This window comes from Lontra canadensis, unplaced genomic scaffold, assembly GCF_010015895.1.
Source record: "Lontra canadensis isolate GAN:19392208 unplaced genomic scaffold, GSC_riverotter_1.0 scaffold43, whole genome shotgun sequence".
In the NCBI taxonomy this organism is placed as follows: Eukaryota; Metazoa; Chordata; class Mammalia; order Carnivora; family Mustelidae; genus Lontra; species Lontra canadensis.
This window is the reverse complement of record NW_022631037.1, coordinates 3,767,235-3,783,170: the sequence shown is the minus strand read 5'-3', so window position 1 is coordinate 3,783,170 and position 15,936 is coordinate 3,767,235. Positions and strand designations below refer to the sequence as shown.

Here is a 15,936-nt window from a genome sequence, read left to right as displayed (position 1 = left end):
ACCACCACTGTTGTGGGAAACCTCCTCATCATGGTCACGGTGACCTCAGATACCCGGCTCCACACTCCCATGTACTTTCTGCTCCGAAATCTGGCTGTCATAGACCTCTGTTTCTCCTCTGTCACTGCCCCAAAGATGCTGGTGGACTTCCTCTCTGAGAAGAAGACCATCTCCTACCAGGGCTGCATGACCCAGATCTTCTTCTTCCACTTTCTGGGAGGTGCCATGGTCTTCTTCCTCTCGGTCATGGCCTATGACCGCCTTGTTGCCATCTCCCGGCCACTCCACTACATCGCCATCATGAACACTCAGCTCTGTGTAGGCTTGATGGTGTCAGCCTGGATGGTAGGATTTGTCCATTCCATTTACCAACTGGCTCTGATGCTCCCATTGCCTTTCTGTGGCCCCAACGTCCTGGATAACTTCTACTGTGATGTCCCCCAAGTGCTGAAACTTGCCTGCACGGACACCTCTCTCCTGGAGTCCCTCATGATATTCAACAGCGGAATGTTGGATGTCATCTGGTTCCTTCTCCTTCTGGTATCTTACACTGTCATCCTGGTGATGCTGAGGTCCCATTCTGGGCAGGCGAGGAGGAAGGCAGCTTCCACCTGCACCACCCACATCATCGTCGTGTCTATGGTTTTCATTCCCAGCATTTACCTCTATGCCCGGCCCTTCACTGCCTTCTCCATGGACAAGGCTGTATCCATCGGCCACACGGTCATGACCCCCATGCTCAACCCCATGATCTACACCCTGAGGAACCAGGAGGTGCAGGCAGCAGTGAGGAGACTAGGGAGGCGCCGGCTGGTTTGTAAGAGGAGCGACAATGAGTAGGTCCCTTCTCCTTGGCTTTGTTTTCTATTTGTTACATGGAGGGAAATCTACTGTGTCTTCTGTCTTCAGAGCTTGTGGATATGGTGTGGAGGTCCTCCTAGGAGGGTGAGTTTTAAAACTAAGCAACTGACTCAGATTTTTAGGAAGAAGGAAAAAGTCATCTTTGGTAGTTAAGGTTTATGCTGGAGTTATGAGAAGTGTTCTCCTGGTTCTGGAAGGCCACACCCTTCTTTTCCTCTTCTTGGTGGATGGCTTCCTCTAATGAGGGGCTATTTCCCCAGTGAGAGCAGTTCTCATTCACATGTTTTCCCAGCCCTTTCGGGTCAGTGTCCAGAGTGTTAGAGAAAGCACAGGCCTTGAAGCTTTAGCCCTATGTTGGGAGCCCCTGACCCATTTCTTCCCAGACTGGTGACCTTGGAGCAGCTCTCTGGCTTCTCTTGAGCTCATGGATTCTTCCTCACCGCACTGGCATAGAGCAGTATCTGACCCAATAAGCTCCCAGATTTCTTGTAAGAGTCCAAAACGTGTAGAAGATTTTATAAACCTTACCTAGAACCTAGGCAAGAATTATTGTCATTGTTATCCTTCTCCCTGACATTTCTTTCATCAGATGGGTAGAGTTTTGGAAGTGTTTGGTGGCCATTCCTCTGTGTAGGAAGGGAGGCTTGGAGAGGGTTGGGGCTGAGCTCCAGAGGGCCTGGCGACATACCCGAGAGTGAAACTGAGAGTAGAAAGTGCACCTCAGTTTGGGGACATGTCTGCAAGAAAATATTCTTATTTTCATTTGTGGTGGATGGCTTGAACTCTTGTGATCTTATTACAAGTATAGTCTTGTGAAAGCATTCTGGAAAGCCACACTTTCGTTTCTGCCTTCTTGGTGGACAGTTTCCACCAAATGTTGGTGCCATTTCTCCATAAGAGGTATCTACTGTCTGTATTTTGACTTCTTTTTCCAATACTCTGTTTCGGTGTGAGCTTGGATTGTTGGAAACAGCACAAGATTTCAAGGTTAATCTTTAAATGAAACACCCCTAACCCACCACTTACCAAACAGATGACTGACCTGGGATAGTTCACGACTCTCTTGGCCTCATGACATCTTCAATAAACTTGCTTAAAATAATATCTGACCTCCAAACTCCACATTTATCATAAGAATCAAATAAAAAAATTGTGTGAGATAACTTTGGGTAAACCATGTAACTATTTTTTTCCAGTCTTTTTCCAATGCTTTTATTTTATTTTCAAATTGGAAAATGTCATCGATGTTCAGAGTATTTCCTCTTTACATTTTCAGTGTAGTGTAATAATTGTTACAAACAAAAGATTGTGTAAAATACATGTAAAATACATAAAAGATTATGTAAAATACATGTAAGTTATAAAATATTATAGCATTATGAAAGCTCCCATAAAGACTACTTGATTCAAGAAATAGAAGTTACCAGCAACTGATACCCAGAGGGTGCTTTCCCTCACATTCATTCACTCCTCCCCAAAATAAACCATCTTAAATTTTGCATTTGCCATCCTATTGCTTATAAAAACATTTTTATCACAGTTTTACATATTCAGTATATTGCTTTGTTTTGCTTATTTTGAGCATTATGAAAATATCCTACTATACATAATACTCTGGGATTTGGGTTTTTTTACTCAACATTATATTTTTAAGCTTATTTGGGTTTTTTTCAGGTTTATTGTTTGTTTGTTTTTTTTCCTATTGCCAACAGTGCTATTTTCAATATTCCTCTGTCTCCAAGTGCCTTTGTGGAGAAGCTATGGGTTATATATCTTGTAATGGGATTGCTAAATTTTGAGATCTCCAAACATATAACTTTACAAAATAGTGCCAAATTGTTTCCCAAAATTGTTGTGCCCATTACATGTTCATAAGTGGTGTCTAGGTGTTCCCATCGATTCACATTCTTCTAACAGTTGATATTGTCAGACCTTTTAATTTCTGCAAGTTTAGTGGGTAAAAAGTATTTCTCTGTAGTCTGTAGAAATTGGCACTTCTCTCCTCCCTAATGTTTCTTTCTATGTATTTATTGCATTCACTTTTCCCATGAAAGCCTTTTGTTAATCTTTCTCTTGACTTTTTCTAGTGAATGTAGGAATTCTCCTATCACTGGGTTACTGCTCTATTATCAGTTATGGCATTGCAATATCTTCTTGCAGCTTGTGGTCTGTCTTTTCTATATGGGGTGTTGATTTTAATGTAGTCCAGTGTATCAGTCCTTTCGTTTTAATATTAACTCTTACTGATATCTAATATTAACTTACAGAAATCTCATTTAGAGGACAGAAAGATAGTCTACATATTTCTTTTACTTTAACTTAAACATTTTCTTAACTTTAAAAATTGGGGGGGGCTGGGTGGCTCAGTCGGTTAAACAACTGATTCTTGATATTAAAAAAAATTTTTTTTAACTTCTTGAAAAATCTCAAACTTACAGAAAAGTTGCCAGTGTAGTATAAAGGACTTTATTTTTGGAGGCTTGAGGGTAAGTAACCAACCTGATACCCACCATTCCTTAATACTTAAACATGCATTCTCTGCAGACATTTTCTTACGGAACTGCCATACCATCATTAACATTAATGCCGTAACAATACATTGCTAGAATCCAATCTTCAGCTTCTATTCAAGTTTTGCCAAACGTCACAGTTGTATGGCAAGTTGCATGGAAAGAGAATCTGGTTCAAAACTGCAATTTGTATTTGTATTAGGCTCCTTGAATCTGGAAGAGCTTCTCCTTGAATTTAGTTATCTTGCCACTTTCAAAGATTACAGGCTAGTGATTTTGTAGAATGTCCCTTGATTTAGATTTTTCTGATGTTTCATTCATGGTGATTAGACTCAGGTGATGCATTCCAGTGACTTTTTCAGGGGCATCCCAGAAATCATGCTGTGCTTTTATTACATCTTATGAAGTGCAAGTGATTTCACTTTGTCCCATTACTGCTGTCCCATCACTTTGATTACCTGTTAGGCTTCTCATCTATTTTTTTAAATTTAATTTAATTTAATTTTTTTTCAGTGTTCCAAAATTCACAGTTTATCCACCACACCCAGTGCTCCATGCAAACGTGCCCTCCTTAATCACCACCACCAGGCTCACCCAACCCCCCAACCCCTTCCCATCCAAAACCCTCAGTTTGTTTCTCAGAGTCCACAGTCTCTCATGGTTTGTCTCCCCCTCCAATTTCCCCCAACTCACTTCTCCTTCCCATCTCCCAATGTCCTCCATGTTATTCCTTATGCTCCACAGTAAGTGAAGCCATATGATAATTGACTCTGCTTGACTTATTTCACTCAGTATAATCTCCTCCAGTCCCGTCCATGTTGATACAAAAGTTGGGTATTCATCCTTTCTGATGGAGGCATAATACTCCATTGTACATATGGACCATATCTTTTTTTATCCATTCGTCCGTTGAAGGGCATCTTGGTTCTTTCCACAGCTTGGTGACTGTGGCCATTGTTGCTCCGAATATTGGGGTACAGGTGGCCCTTTTTTTTTACTACATGTGTATCTTTGGGGTAAATACCTATTCTCCTGAAGCTTTTTCAAAAGATAGAAACAGAAGGAAAACTTCTAGAATCTTTTTATGAAGCCAACATTACCCTGATCCCCAAACCAGGCAAAGACCCCACCAAAAGGGAGAATTTCAGACCAATATCCCTGATGAATACAGATGCCAAGATTCTCAACAAGATCCTAGTTAATAGGACCCAACAGTACCTTAAAAAGATTATCCACCATGACCAGGTGGGAGTTATCCATGGGATGCTAGGGTGGTTCAACATTCGCAAATCAACCAATGTGATAGAACAAATCAATAAGAGAAGAGAGAAGAACCACATGGTCCTCTCAATTGATGCAGAAAAAGAATTCGATAAGATACAGCATCCGTTCCTGATTAAAACGATTCAAAGTATAGGGATAGAGGGAACATTCCTCAACTTCAAAAAAATCTATCTATGAAAAACCCACAGCAAATATCATCCTCAATGGAGAAAAGCTGACAGCCTTCCCTTTGAGATTAGGAATACGACGAGGATGTCCATTCTTGCCACGGTTTTTCAACATGTACTAGAATTCCTAACAACAGCAATCAGACAACAAAAAGAAAGAAAAGGTATTCAAATTGGCAGAGAAGAAGTCAAACTCTCTCTCTTTGCAGGTGATAGGATACTTTATGTGGAAAACCCCAAAGACTCCACCCCCAGACTACTAGAACTCATATGGCAATTCCGTAATGTGGCAGGATACAAAATCAATGTACAGAAATCAGTTGCTTTCTTTCATACACTAACAACAAAAAAATAGAAAGGGAAATTAGAGAATTAATTCCATTTACTATAGCTCCAAGAACCATAAGATACCTGGGAATGAACCTAACCAGAGAGGTAAAGGATCTGTACTCGAAGAACATGCATAAAAGAAATTGAAGAAGACACAAAAAGATGGAAGAACATTCCATGCTCTTGCATCAGAAGAATAAACATTGTTAAAATGTCTGTACTGCCCAGAGCAATCTATACTTTCAATGCCATCCCGATCAAAATTCCAATGGCATTTGTCAAAGAGCTGGAATAAACAATCCCAAAACTTGTATGGAACCAGAAGAGACCCTGAATTGCTTCTCATCTTTGTAATCATTTTCTCTTGAAAAATAGTAAATAGGGGCACCTGGGTGGCTCAGTGGGTTAAAGCCTCTGCCTTCGGCTCCGGTTGTGGTCTCAGGGTCCTGGGATCAAGCCCCCCATCGGGCTCTCTGTTCAGCAGGGAGCCTGCTTCCTCCTCTCTCTCTGCCTGCCTCTCCACCTACTTGTAATCTCTGTCAAATAAATAAAGTCTTAAAAAAAAAAGAATAGTAAATATTTTGTGGGCAGGTACTTTGATACTGTCAATATATGGTTCCTTAACAAACTTCCAATTTATTCTTTTGTTTATTTATATCTGTGTGGACTTGTGTTTTCCTTTTTAAAATCAATTGAGTTCTAATCTGTTACTAATTTGCCCCATATTTGGCCGGTTAGAGTCTTTCCTAGCTGGCTTCTGTGTTCTTTTTCTTCTTTGAGCACATCCTTACTTTCTGGCCCAGTGATATGCCCACGCTTATCTTGTACTTCCCTGATCCAGCTCTGGAATCAAGTATTTTCTTAAAGAGTAGGGAAATGCCTCCTACTCTGCTTCCTTTTGCTGAGGAATGGCCCTTAGGCGTCACTCTCTGGCCGCTGGACTTGCTCATTCCTATATCCGCGGTCATGAAGATTTACTCCAGTTTTCTTCTAAGAGTTTTGTAGCTTTAACTCTTACATTTAGATATTTGATCTGTTGGGTCCATGGTCAAAGGAGTGAGACTGATACAAAGCGAAGGTCAAGCAAAGCTTTATTTTGTGACAAGCATCGAGGATCAAACTGACCGGCCAGGGACATCTCTTGCAAAGAGGTGACCCCTCCCTGCCTTACAGACTAACTTTTATAGAGCAAAGGCCATGTGGTTGGGCCTGGCCACACACAGGTGGCCAACGAGATTGTAACACACAGAGAAAGCTGCACAGTCATGCTAGGTCCCACACAGGTGGCCAATTGAATTACAATTCACCCCATAGTAGCTATTTGAACTAGCCTATCACCTTGGTCAGAATTGGCACCCAAAAGTCACCCAAAGGGCGGGGCCCATACTCCTTGGTAGCTAGGGAGACAGTATGCACCCCCCACTGATTGAACACCTCCACCTGGCCTGACCCACCCTAGTATTTGGGCTTTGTTACCTGGAACTAGTTTCCGGGACTTGTTTTAAGTTAAGTCCCCTGGGGGAAGGGGCAGGGTCAATTTAAGTTTTACTGCATAAACAACAAAATGGCTGTTCAACTGAGGTGGGGCCACTCTGGCTAAATAGGCCCTTAGAGAGTTAATTTTTGTATATGGTCTGAGGTGGTAGTCCAGCTTTTTTCTTTCATGTGGATATCTACTTGTCCCAACACCATTAGTTGAAGAGATTATTTTGCCCCCACTGAAAAGTCTTTTAAAAATCAATTGACCGTAAATATATGGATTTATTTCTGGAGTCTTTAATTCTGTTCTTTTTGGCGTATATATCTTTTCAGTGTTTCTGTGGAGGGACAGGCCCTTGGAGTTCTCCACTCCGCCATTTTCTCTGACATCACTGTATTCTTAATTTGCTAACTTATTTAATTCATCTCCCTCTATACAACCAATCTCCCATACTAGTTCCATTTCCTCACTCCACTGCAGGCCAACCCAATTTTCTTAGCCTACTCGTGCTCTCCAAAACCTCACATCCCAACATCCCCTGTGTGGACACCCTCCTCACCCTGCTTGGTCTCCAGCACCTGCTGTCGGACTGCACTGCTGCATGAACAAGCTTCTCATCCCTTTGAAGACCTGACCTTCCACACTGAGTCGTCTCCCTCTGGGGACGCTCTTGCTTGAATGCCCACAATGGGCAGCTGCCAGGAAGGGACACTCAGACTCTGACAGCCCACACTGGGCCCATCTGTGGACACTCTATTCAGACTGCCTTTCTAGTCTACATTCAGAAGCAATTTTCTCAACTCTATTTTCCAATTCCTCCATTATAGTTTTCATGTCTGTCAACATATTTTAATTTCCGAGAATTCTTTTTTGTTCTGTGACTTTCATCTATCCCATCCTGTTTTTATTTTATGGCTATTATATCTTCTTGCTTCTCTCAGAGGATGCTGATTATATAAAAAGGAGGTTTTTTTAAAAGCTTTCTTCTGGGACATCCGGGTGGCTCAGTTGTTAAGCGCCTGCCTTTGGCTCAGGTCATGATCCCGGGGTCCTGGGATCGAGTCCCACATTGGGTTCCTTGCTTAACAGGGATCCTGCTTCTCCCTTCACCTGCTGCTCCCCCTGCTTGTGCTTTCTCTCTCTTTCCCTGATAAATAAATAAATAAATAAATAAAATCTTAAAAAAAAGAAAAGAAAAAAGAAGTTACCCTTAAAAAAAAAAGTTTCCTTCTCTTTCCCAGGCCATTTCTGTTTTCCTCTCTTTCATTTTTCTATTTATTTTATATTTGCTCTTTGCATTGGTGGTCTTCCTTAAATTTCTGGTGATCTTTTTTTTATCTGCACTTAAGAGTAAGACAATATAATGCTAGTTCCTACTTCTATGTATAGATAAAGCTTTTAGACTTCGCTCAGGGATTCAGGTGGGAAGCAGCTATTTGCTGAAGGACCCCTAAGTGTCAACACATAAAGGATTACTTTTCTGAAATTTTTTTCTCTAAAGAAAAAAAAATCTTGATTTCCTGTCTTTGGCTCATATGCTGGAATTTTGTTCTGGGTGGAGATGGGTGATGCATCTCAGGACTTCTTCAGAGAGAGAGATTCCTACCTGACCTCCCTCTCTCATTTACATTACTTGCATTTGAGCTGGTGACTTCTCCTATTATGAATTTTCTTTTTTAAGAGAAACTTTGCATCATTGTCAAGATTCTCTTGCTTCTGGCCCATTATGTTCATTCCTGTTCCCAAGTGCTTTATAAGACCGTAACAGTCATTCCCAACTCCTTTCTCCTTGCTTGTTCCCTAATATAGTGTTCACTTTGCCAGAACACTTAAAAGCTAGGAGTGCTTATATGTTCAAGTGATCCAGAAATGACAAATACAACAAAGGATGTGTTTGTTTGCTGGGGAGATTTTCAGAAAGATTTTTCCTCTGTGATTAAAGGCAAGAGATGCAGGAGGAGAAGGAAACTGTCCCCACCATTTTCCTCACCTCCAGCCTTTGAATGGAGTGTATGAGGATTGGAGCCATAGAGACCATCTTGGCTCATTATGGAAAGGCCAAGAGTATCACAGAGTCACTGAAGAAGTGTCTTAATATCATTGGGCCATGGGTCCCAGCTGGCTCATTGGCTTTGACTCCTTGGTTTTTCTGAATTACCTTTTTATTCTCCTCTTTCTTGTCTTATCTCTCCCTTCCCCTCTCCTCCCCTCCCCTCCTCTTCTCTTCTCTTCTCTTCACCTGCCTCACATCTTTAAGAGTTTTTGAACCTGGAATGGGATGGGTCAAGGACAGGCAAAGTTACAGCCCCTTAGTGATCCTCAGCCTTCGTTAAGTCTTTTCTCAAACAAGATGGGTTGTGAAAGAACAAAGGAGCAGGTGCCCCTCTGTCTAGTCTCCCCAACATTCTATCTCCCCCCTTCCTGTGGTCAGGAAGGCCTTCATCTGTAGGTCACTCTCCTGCTCATCTCCTCCACCGGCTTCTCATGTCCTGTAGGATAAAATCTAAACTCATTAACCTGATTTCTCAAAGCTCTCCAGAGTCTGATCCCTGCCTCCTCTCCACCCTCATCCCCCACCCCTTCCCTGTGCACTGGCCTTGCTGAGGCACTAGGGTTTCCTGGAGTGTATGCTGTGCCATTTCACCTCTGGGCCTCTGTTCTTCCTGCCAGAAACAAACTTCTGCCCACAGACATGAACTGTCCCGTTGTTCAAATATCACCTCCTCTGGGAAGATTTCTCCTCACTCCCAGGCATGGCTGATGGCTTAGCCCTTTAACCTTTGAGCGTTCCCCTGATAGAGCTGTTTCATCTTTGAAGTGAGTGCATTTATGTGTTTCTGGGTCTGTTTTCCCTGCTAGACTGTGAGGTGGTTGACAGCCAAATGTGTGTCTTATTTTGGTATCCCCAGCACTGAGCATAGAGGTGGACTCAGACATGCTCTCTGGGCTTTCCTGCTCTTTAAGGAAGATAACTTCCACTCACACTAACAAACATTTACTGAATTTTCACAGTGGGCCAGCTACAATACCTCAAAACAATAAGCCACAGTGGAATCAATTTTTAAAGCAGATAAATCACCCACCACCTCACACTGAGGAATCAACTTTAGGGTTGAGATGTGGTGTAGCAGACATTCTACAGACACTTGTGTGCCTTGAGTGGAGACATATATAAGCTAGAACACACATGGGCCTTCTAATTGAGAACTAAATCAGAATCATAAGGAATTAATCTAGATAATTTAATTACAGTTAATAATGTTATATTAGTGACATCTGATAGTCAATGAGATTGGTAAAAACCTATTGCCTTCCCCAGCATTAACACAGACTATTTTTACAAGCGGCTGGATTTTATCATTTCATTTTTTAAAAAGATTTTATTTATGCATTTGTCAAAGAGAGAGAGCACACACAAGCAGAGGGAACGACAGGCAGAAGAAGAAGCAGGCTCCCTGCTGAGCAAGGAACCTGATGCAGGACTCGAACCCAGGACCCTAGGGTCGCGACCTGAGCTGAGGGCTGTCGCTTAAAGGACTGAGCCACCCAGGGGTCCCACAAGTGGGTGGATTTTAAAATGGATTCAAATGCTAAATATTGGGAAGAATTAGCTTTTTAAATCTATAGCTCTTGTATGTGGGAGAAACCAAAGTTCGAATAGTGTTTTTATATGCCAGAGGGACCTCATGTTGTTAAGTATAAATATTTGCACTGAAAGAACTCAAACCAACCTAGAAATCTCATGTAGACAGAGCAGTCTAAGAAATCATAGTTTTGATAGTACACCAAAGTTATAAAGCCAGGTAATTCCAATTATCACCAGTTCAGCATAATAAGAAAATATATGTACTTCCTATACTAGTCCTTGTATGAAAGGAAAGATCTTACTGAGTCATGCTCATATATAAGGAGTACTAGGATTTTATAGATGGCCCAGTAGAATTGGATTATGGATGAGGAATCAACTCTGTGGTCTGGTTGGCAGAAAAGAGACAAAGTTTACACGATTTTGGTTTCCAAGGTCATATACAAATATTTTCCCACCTATAACTTGCCCAAATCAAGATCAGTTAAAACTATTTTTTGAGATAGCAAACCAGTGGTGTTGGGGATGTCTGTGAGAGAACTGTTCACATGCTGTGCTGACAACCTTGAAGTGGTTGAAATTCAAGTTCTCAGGTGCCACTGAAGTCCTACTCAACAAAAATTCCCCGTGGGGCTTCTGAGTGTCAACACGCCCGGCTTGCTTCTCAGGCATTCTCACGTGCGCGAACCACTGCTCTATGAAATGAGTCTTTCCGAAAATCCCAGAAATCTGACTTCTTTTGAAGAGACTGTTTTTTCTCATCTTGGTCTCCTAATCCTGTATTTCATGAATCTCTACAATTTCCAACATCCTCAGTAGGGTTTCTGTTTGTTTGTTTTTTGCCCTCGAGGCAGACCTCGCAAATAGTGTTTTGAGAGACTTAGCAACTTTTTAACAACTCCCATTGTTCCCTTGCCCCCAGTGGGAATCATTCCAGCTCAGGTTCCTGAGCTCAACTGATAGTTTCTCCCTGAGAATATGCCCTCTTCCCCAGGGTCATGCCCTCTTCCCCAGGGTCATGCGTGTGAGGTGGCTGAGGGTCTCCTCACCTGCCAATAGGTCGGCAGTAATTGGGTTCTTGAAAACACTTGTTGGAGGGTAGGCAGAATAAATAGGTGATAGACTTGACTGTGAGGACAGCCTTCGGAATTCAGGGGGAATGTGCTTTTGGTTACATGTAAAACCAGTAATGTTAGCAACTGGGCATAGAACCAGCCTTTTGAGTTAGGGGCAGGGGACAAGCAACGTTACTCAGAAACTCTCCACAAAATCAATTACCTAATTTTTAAAAGATTTTATTTAGTTATTTGACAGAGAGGGAGGGAGAGAGCACAAGCAGGGGGAGCAGCAGGCAGACAGAGAAGGAGAAGCAGGCTCCCCATTGAGCAGGGAGCCCGACACGGGGCTCGACCCCAAGACCCAGGGATCACCTGAGCTGAAGGCAGATGCTCAACCTCCTGAGCCACCCAGGTATCCCTCAATTACCTAATTGCCACATTAATTTGACAATATTTATTGAGCATGTACCATGTCAGAGCTGCTGTTCCAAGTTCTGGGGTTACTAAGATACGGAAATTACAGTGTAGCTGGTTGATGGGAGAAGATGGGACAAATAAATGATGACAGACCCACAACTGAGGGGGGTTCTTAAAATATTACAAGAAGCCCAAGACATGGGAATTAATTCCGCAGGGGAGAATGGGTGAAACGGGTGCCAGAGAGGGTGAGGTCCGAGTGAGTATTGTCTAAGGCAGAGAAGCTAACGAACAGAATTCTAGGACACAAACGAGGAAAGGAGAAAAGAGGTGGCAGGTTTAAGAAGACACAATCCATTAAAGAGCCCGTGGTCCTCGGAGGAGGAGATCGTGATTAGAAAGGCAGGCAGAGGCTTTGTTTTGACAGCCCAGAGCCCGCTGGACCCGCTTCGTGGATGCTGTTTGCACAGATGCAGGTAGGTGTTTCCCCTGTGATGGGATCTACGAGGTGCTTGGCTCCCAACCAGCGCTAGTGAGCGCGGCGCCGCAAGAACGTGAGCTCGGCTCGGGGTCGCGCTGAGAAGGGTCTCCAGGACGGCTGCGCAGAAGGTGGACTGGAGGGAAGGGGCATGGGTGTGGGAGGTAAGAACAGAAAGATCCCGGGGCACCTGGGTGCCTCAGTGGGTTAAGCCTCTGCCTTCGGCTCAGGTCATGATCTCAGGATTCTGGGATCGAGTCCCGCATCGGGCTCCCTGCTCAGCAGGGAGCCTGCTTCCCCTTCTCCCTCTGCTGCTCCCCCCACTTGTGCTCTCTCTCCTTCTCTCACTCTCTGTCAAATAAATAAATTCTTTAAAAAAAAAAAAAAGAACAGAAAGATCTCTAGTAGATAATGGGCTACACAGGCAGGTGGGAGAGGATGGGGGACTGAGGCCAGCCCACCCGGTGCCCCTCTGTCTCTCCTCCTCCATCACCTCCATATCCAGCTTTGGCCCATTTCCTCCCCCGGCCCTCTACCCACCATCTTCCCATTTCCCCTTCCTTCACCTGCTCTGTTCCTTCCTCTCCCTCCCTCTTCATCTTCCTTCTTTAGTCCTTCATTAATTTCCACTTCTATTCCTGCAACATTTCCCTTTCTCCTCTGCCCTGGGATTCAGTACCGTCTTCTGAAATGGTGGTTCTTTTGAAAGAGCAGAGTCTTCTTCAAACAATATATTCATTCTGTTACTTCATCTAATGAAAGTCCCCGATCCCTCTGCTTCTCGTGTCAGGTACATTCTGGGGCATCTCACCAAGTAAAGGAACATTAGGAACACTAAGGCATAGGGAAGGAACAATAGGGCATGGGGAAGAATTCATATCCCAGGCATCCAACCATGTTTAGGGGCTCCTCCACGCCCACCTGCATGCCCTGTAGCCATTCACCCATCTGGCACTCAAGACCAAGTACTGTCTGTAAGCGAGGATGGGCACGAAGGGACACAAATGCATTGTGAAATCGAGACCATGTGTCTGTAGGATTCTGTTGGGTTGTGTTGTGGAGGGAAAACAGAGAACATAAAAAGTTCATTAACATTACAATGTGTTAAACATTGTGTGATAAGTGACTGGGAGAAAAATTTATTTGAGACTAGAAGAAGGAAGGATGTCTTTAGAGGAGGAGATGGCCCAGAGAGTGATTATCACTTATTTCCAGGCACTGTTCTAGAAACTTTGCAAGTGTCATTCTACTAATATCCTCAGAAAATGCCATAAAGTATTTTTATTCCTAACTTTTGGATAATGAGACAAACCAAAGAGATTAAGTAAACTTAATCAAGGTCAAATCTTAAGGAAATGGGACACCTGAAGTTTGACTGATGTTCTGTTGGACTCCATGTGTCTCCCCACAACTATATCACACAGAGTCTCTAAAAAGCAGGTTGCTTATGTCTCTGGGTGGTTTAAGATATCTCATGAATGTATGTTACAGCACCAACTTGTAAACTCTCCACAGACAAGGTCATTTAATCAGCACCTCATGTTATGGTCTACACCTAGAACACCCACCATATAGACCTGGACAACTCAGTTCTGAGCTCGACACTAAAAAGGCAAGTAGTCTCTCCAGGCATCTATGCCTGTGGTTCGGTTTCTTTAGGTGTTTGAAGAAGGTGCTATGGAGCCAGGGAACCTCACGTGGACATCAGAGTTTGTCTTCCTGGGACTCTCGCAGACTCCAGAGCTCCAGCTCCTCCTGTTCCTGGTGTTCCTGTTTGTCTACACGACCACTGTCGTGGGAAACCTCCTCATCATGGTCACGGTGACCTCGGACACCCGGCTTCACACTCCCATGTACTTTCTGCTCCGAAATCTGGCTGTCATAGACCTCTGTTTCTCCTCTGTCACTGCCCCAAAGATGCTGGTGGACTTCCTCTCTGAGAAGAAGACCATCTCCTACCAGGGCTGCATGACCCAGATCTTCTTCTTCCACTTTCTGGGAGGTGCCATGGTCTTCTTCCTCTCGGTCATGGCCTGTGACCGCCTTGTTGCCATCTCCCGGCCACTCCACTACATCGCCATCATGAACACTCAGCTCTGTGTGGGCTTGGTGGTGGCTAGCTGGGTAGGAGGCTTTGTCCATTCCATTGCCCAACTGGCTCTGATGCTCCCATTGCCTTTCTGTGGCCCCAACGTCCTGGATAACTTCTACTGTGATGTCCCCCAAGTGCTGAAACTTGCCTGCACGGATACCTCCTTCCTGGAGTTCCTCATGATCTCCAACAGTGGAATGCTGGATGTCATCTGGTTCCTTCTCCTCCTGACCTCCTACTCCATCATCCTGGTGATGCTGAGGTCCCATTCTGGGCAGGCGAGAAGGAAGGCAGCTTCCACCTGCACCACCCACATCGTCGTCGTGTCTATGGTTTTCATTCCCAGCATTTACCTCTATGCCCGGCCCTTCACTGCCTTCTCCATGGACAAGGCTGTATCCATCGGCCACACGGTCATGACCCCCATGCTCAACCCCATGATCTACACCCTGAGGAACCAGGAGGTGCAGGCAGCAGTGAGGAGACTAGGGAGGCGCCGGCTGGTTTGTAAGAGGAGCGACAATGAGTAGGTCCCTTCTCCTTGGCTTTGTTTTCCATTTGTTACATGGAGGGAAATCTACTGTGTCTTCTGTCTTCAGAGCTTGTGGATATGGTGTGGAGGTCCTCCTAGGAGGGTGAGTTTTAAAACTAAGCAACTGACTCAGATTTTTAGGAAGAAGGAAAAAGTCATCTTTGGTGGCTAAGGTTTGTGCTGGAGTTATGAGACGTGTTCTCCTGGTTCTGGAAGGCCACACCCTTCTTTTCCTCTTCTTGGTGGATGGCTTCCTCTAATGAGGGGCTATTTCCCCAGTGAGAGCAGTTCTCATTCACATGTTTTCCCAGCCCTTTTGGGTCAGTGTCCAGAGTGTTAGAGAAAGCACAGGCCTTGAAGCTTTAGCCCTATGTTGGGAGCCCCTGACCCATTTCTTCCCAGACTGGTGACCTTGGAGCAGCTCTCTGGCTTCTCTGGAGCTCATGGATTCTTCCTCACCGCACTGGCATAAAGCAGTATCTGACCCAATAAGCTCCCAGATTTCTTGTAAGAGTCCAAACATGTGGGCGCCTGGGTGGCTCAGTGGGTTAAAGCCTCTGCCTTCGGCTCAGGTCATGATCCCAGGGTCCTGGGATCGAGCCCCACATCGGGCTCTCTGCTCAGCGGAGAGCCTGCTTCCTCCTTTCTCTCTGCCTGCCTCTCTGCCTACTTGTGATCTCTGTCTGTCAAATAAATAAAATCTTTAAAAAAAAAAAAGAGTCCAAACGTGTAGAAGAACATTTTATAAACCTTACCCAGAACCTAGGTAAGGATTATTGTCCTTGTTATCCTTCTCCTGACATTTCTTCTCTCATCAGATGGGTAGTGTTTTGGAAGTGTTTGGCAGCCATTCCTCCGTGTAGGGAGGGAGACCTGGAGAGGGTGGGGACTGAGCTCCGGAGGGCCCCGCGACATGCCTGAGAGTGAAACCAAGCGCAGAGGGTGAGCCTCAATTCAGGGGCATGTCTTCAGGGCTCTGAAAGCTTACTGCTCTCCCCTCCACCCTCACCCCCATTTTTAGACTCCACACTTCTTGCAAATAGGATTGGGAAGATCTGTCCATGTGTTCATTCATTCATTTTCGGGAACACGCATTCAGGGCCTGTTGCAGTACTTGTGTGTAGACAACTCCTCAGCTCTG

At 44.2% G+C, this 15,936-nt stretch overlaps 2 protein-coding genes across 2 annotated transcripts; both read left to right on the top strand.

Annotated features, from left to right (window-relative positions):
- On the top strand, positions 1-840 carry LOC116875964 (olfactory receptor 4D2-like; the record flags this gene model as incomplete). Its single annotated transcript, XM_032871803.1, has 1 exon — positions 1-840. A coding segment is annotated over one exon (840 nt), but the record flags the coding sequence as incomplete, so codon positions are not given.
- A 13,008-nt stretch (positions 841-13,848) lies between these two features.
- Positions 13,849-14,926, top strand: LOC116875921 (olfactory receptor 4D2). Its single transcript, XM_032871763.1, has one exon. It carries the CDS (start codon positions 13,849-13,851, stop codon positions 14,791-14,793), a length of 945 nt encoding a protein of 314 aa, XP_032727654.1. The 3' UTR covers positions 14,794-14,926.
- The last annotated feature ends 1,010 nt before the right edge of the window (positions 14,927-15,936 follow it).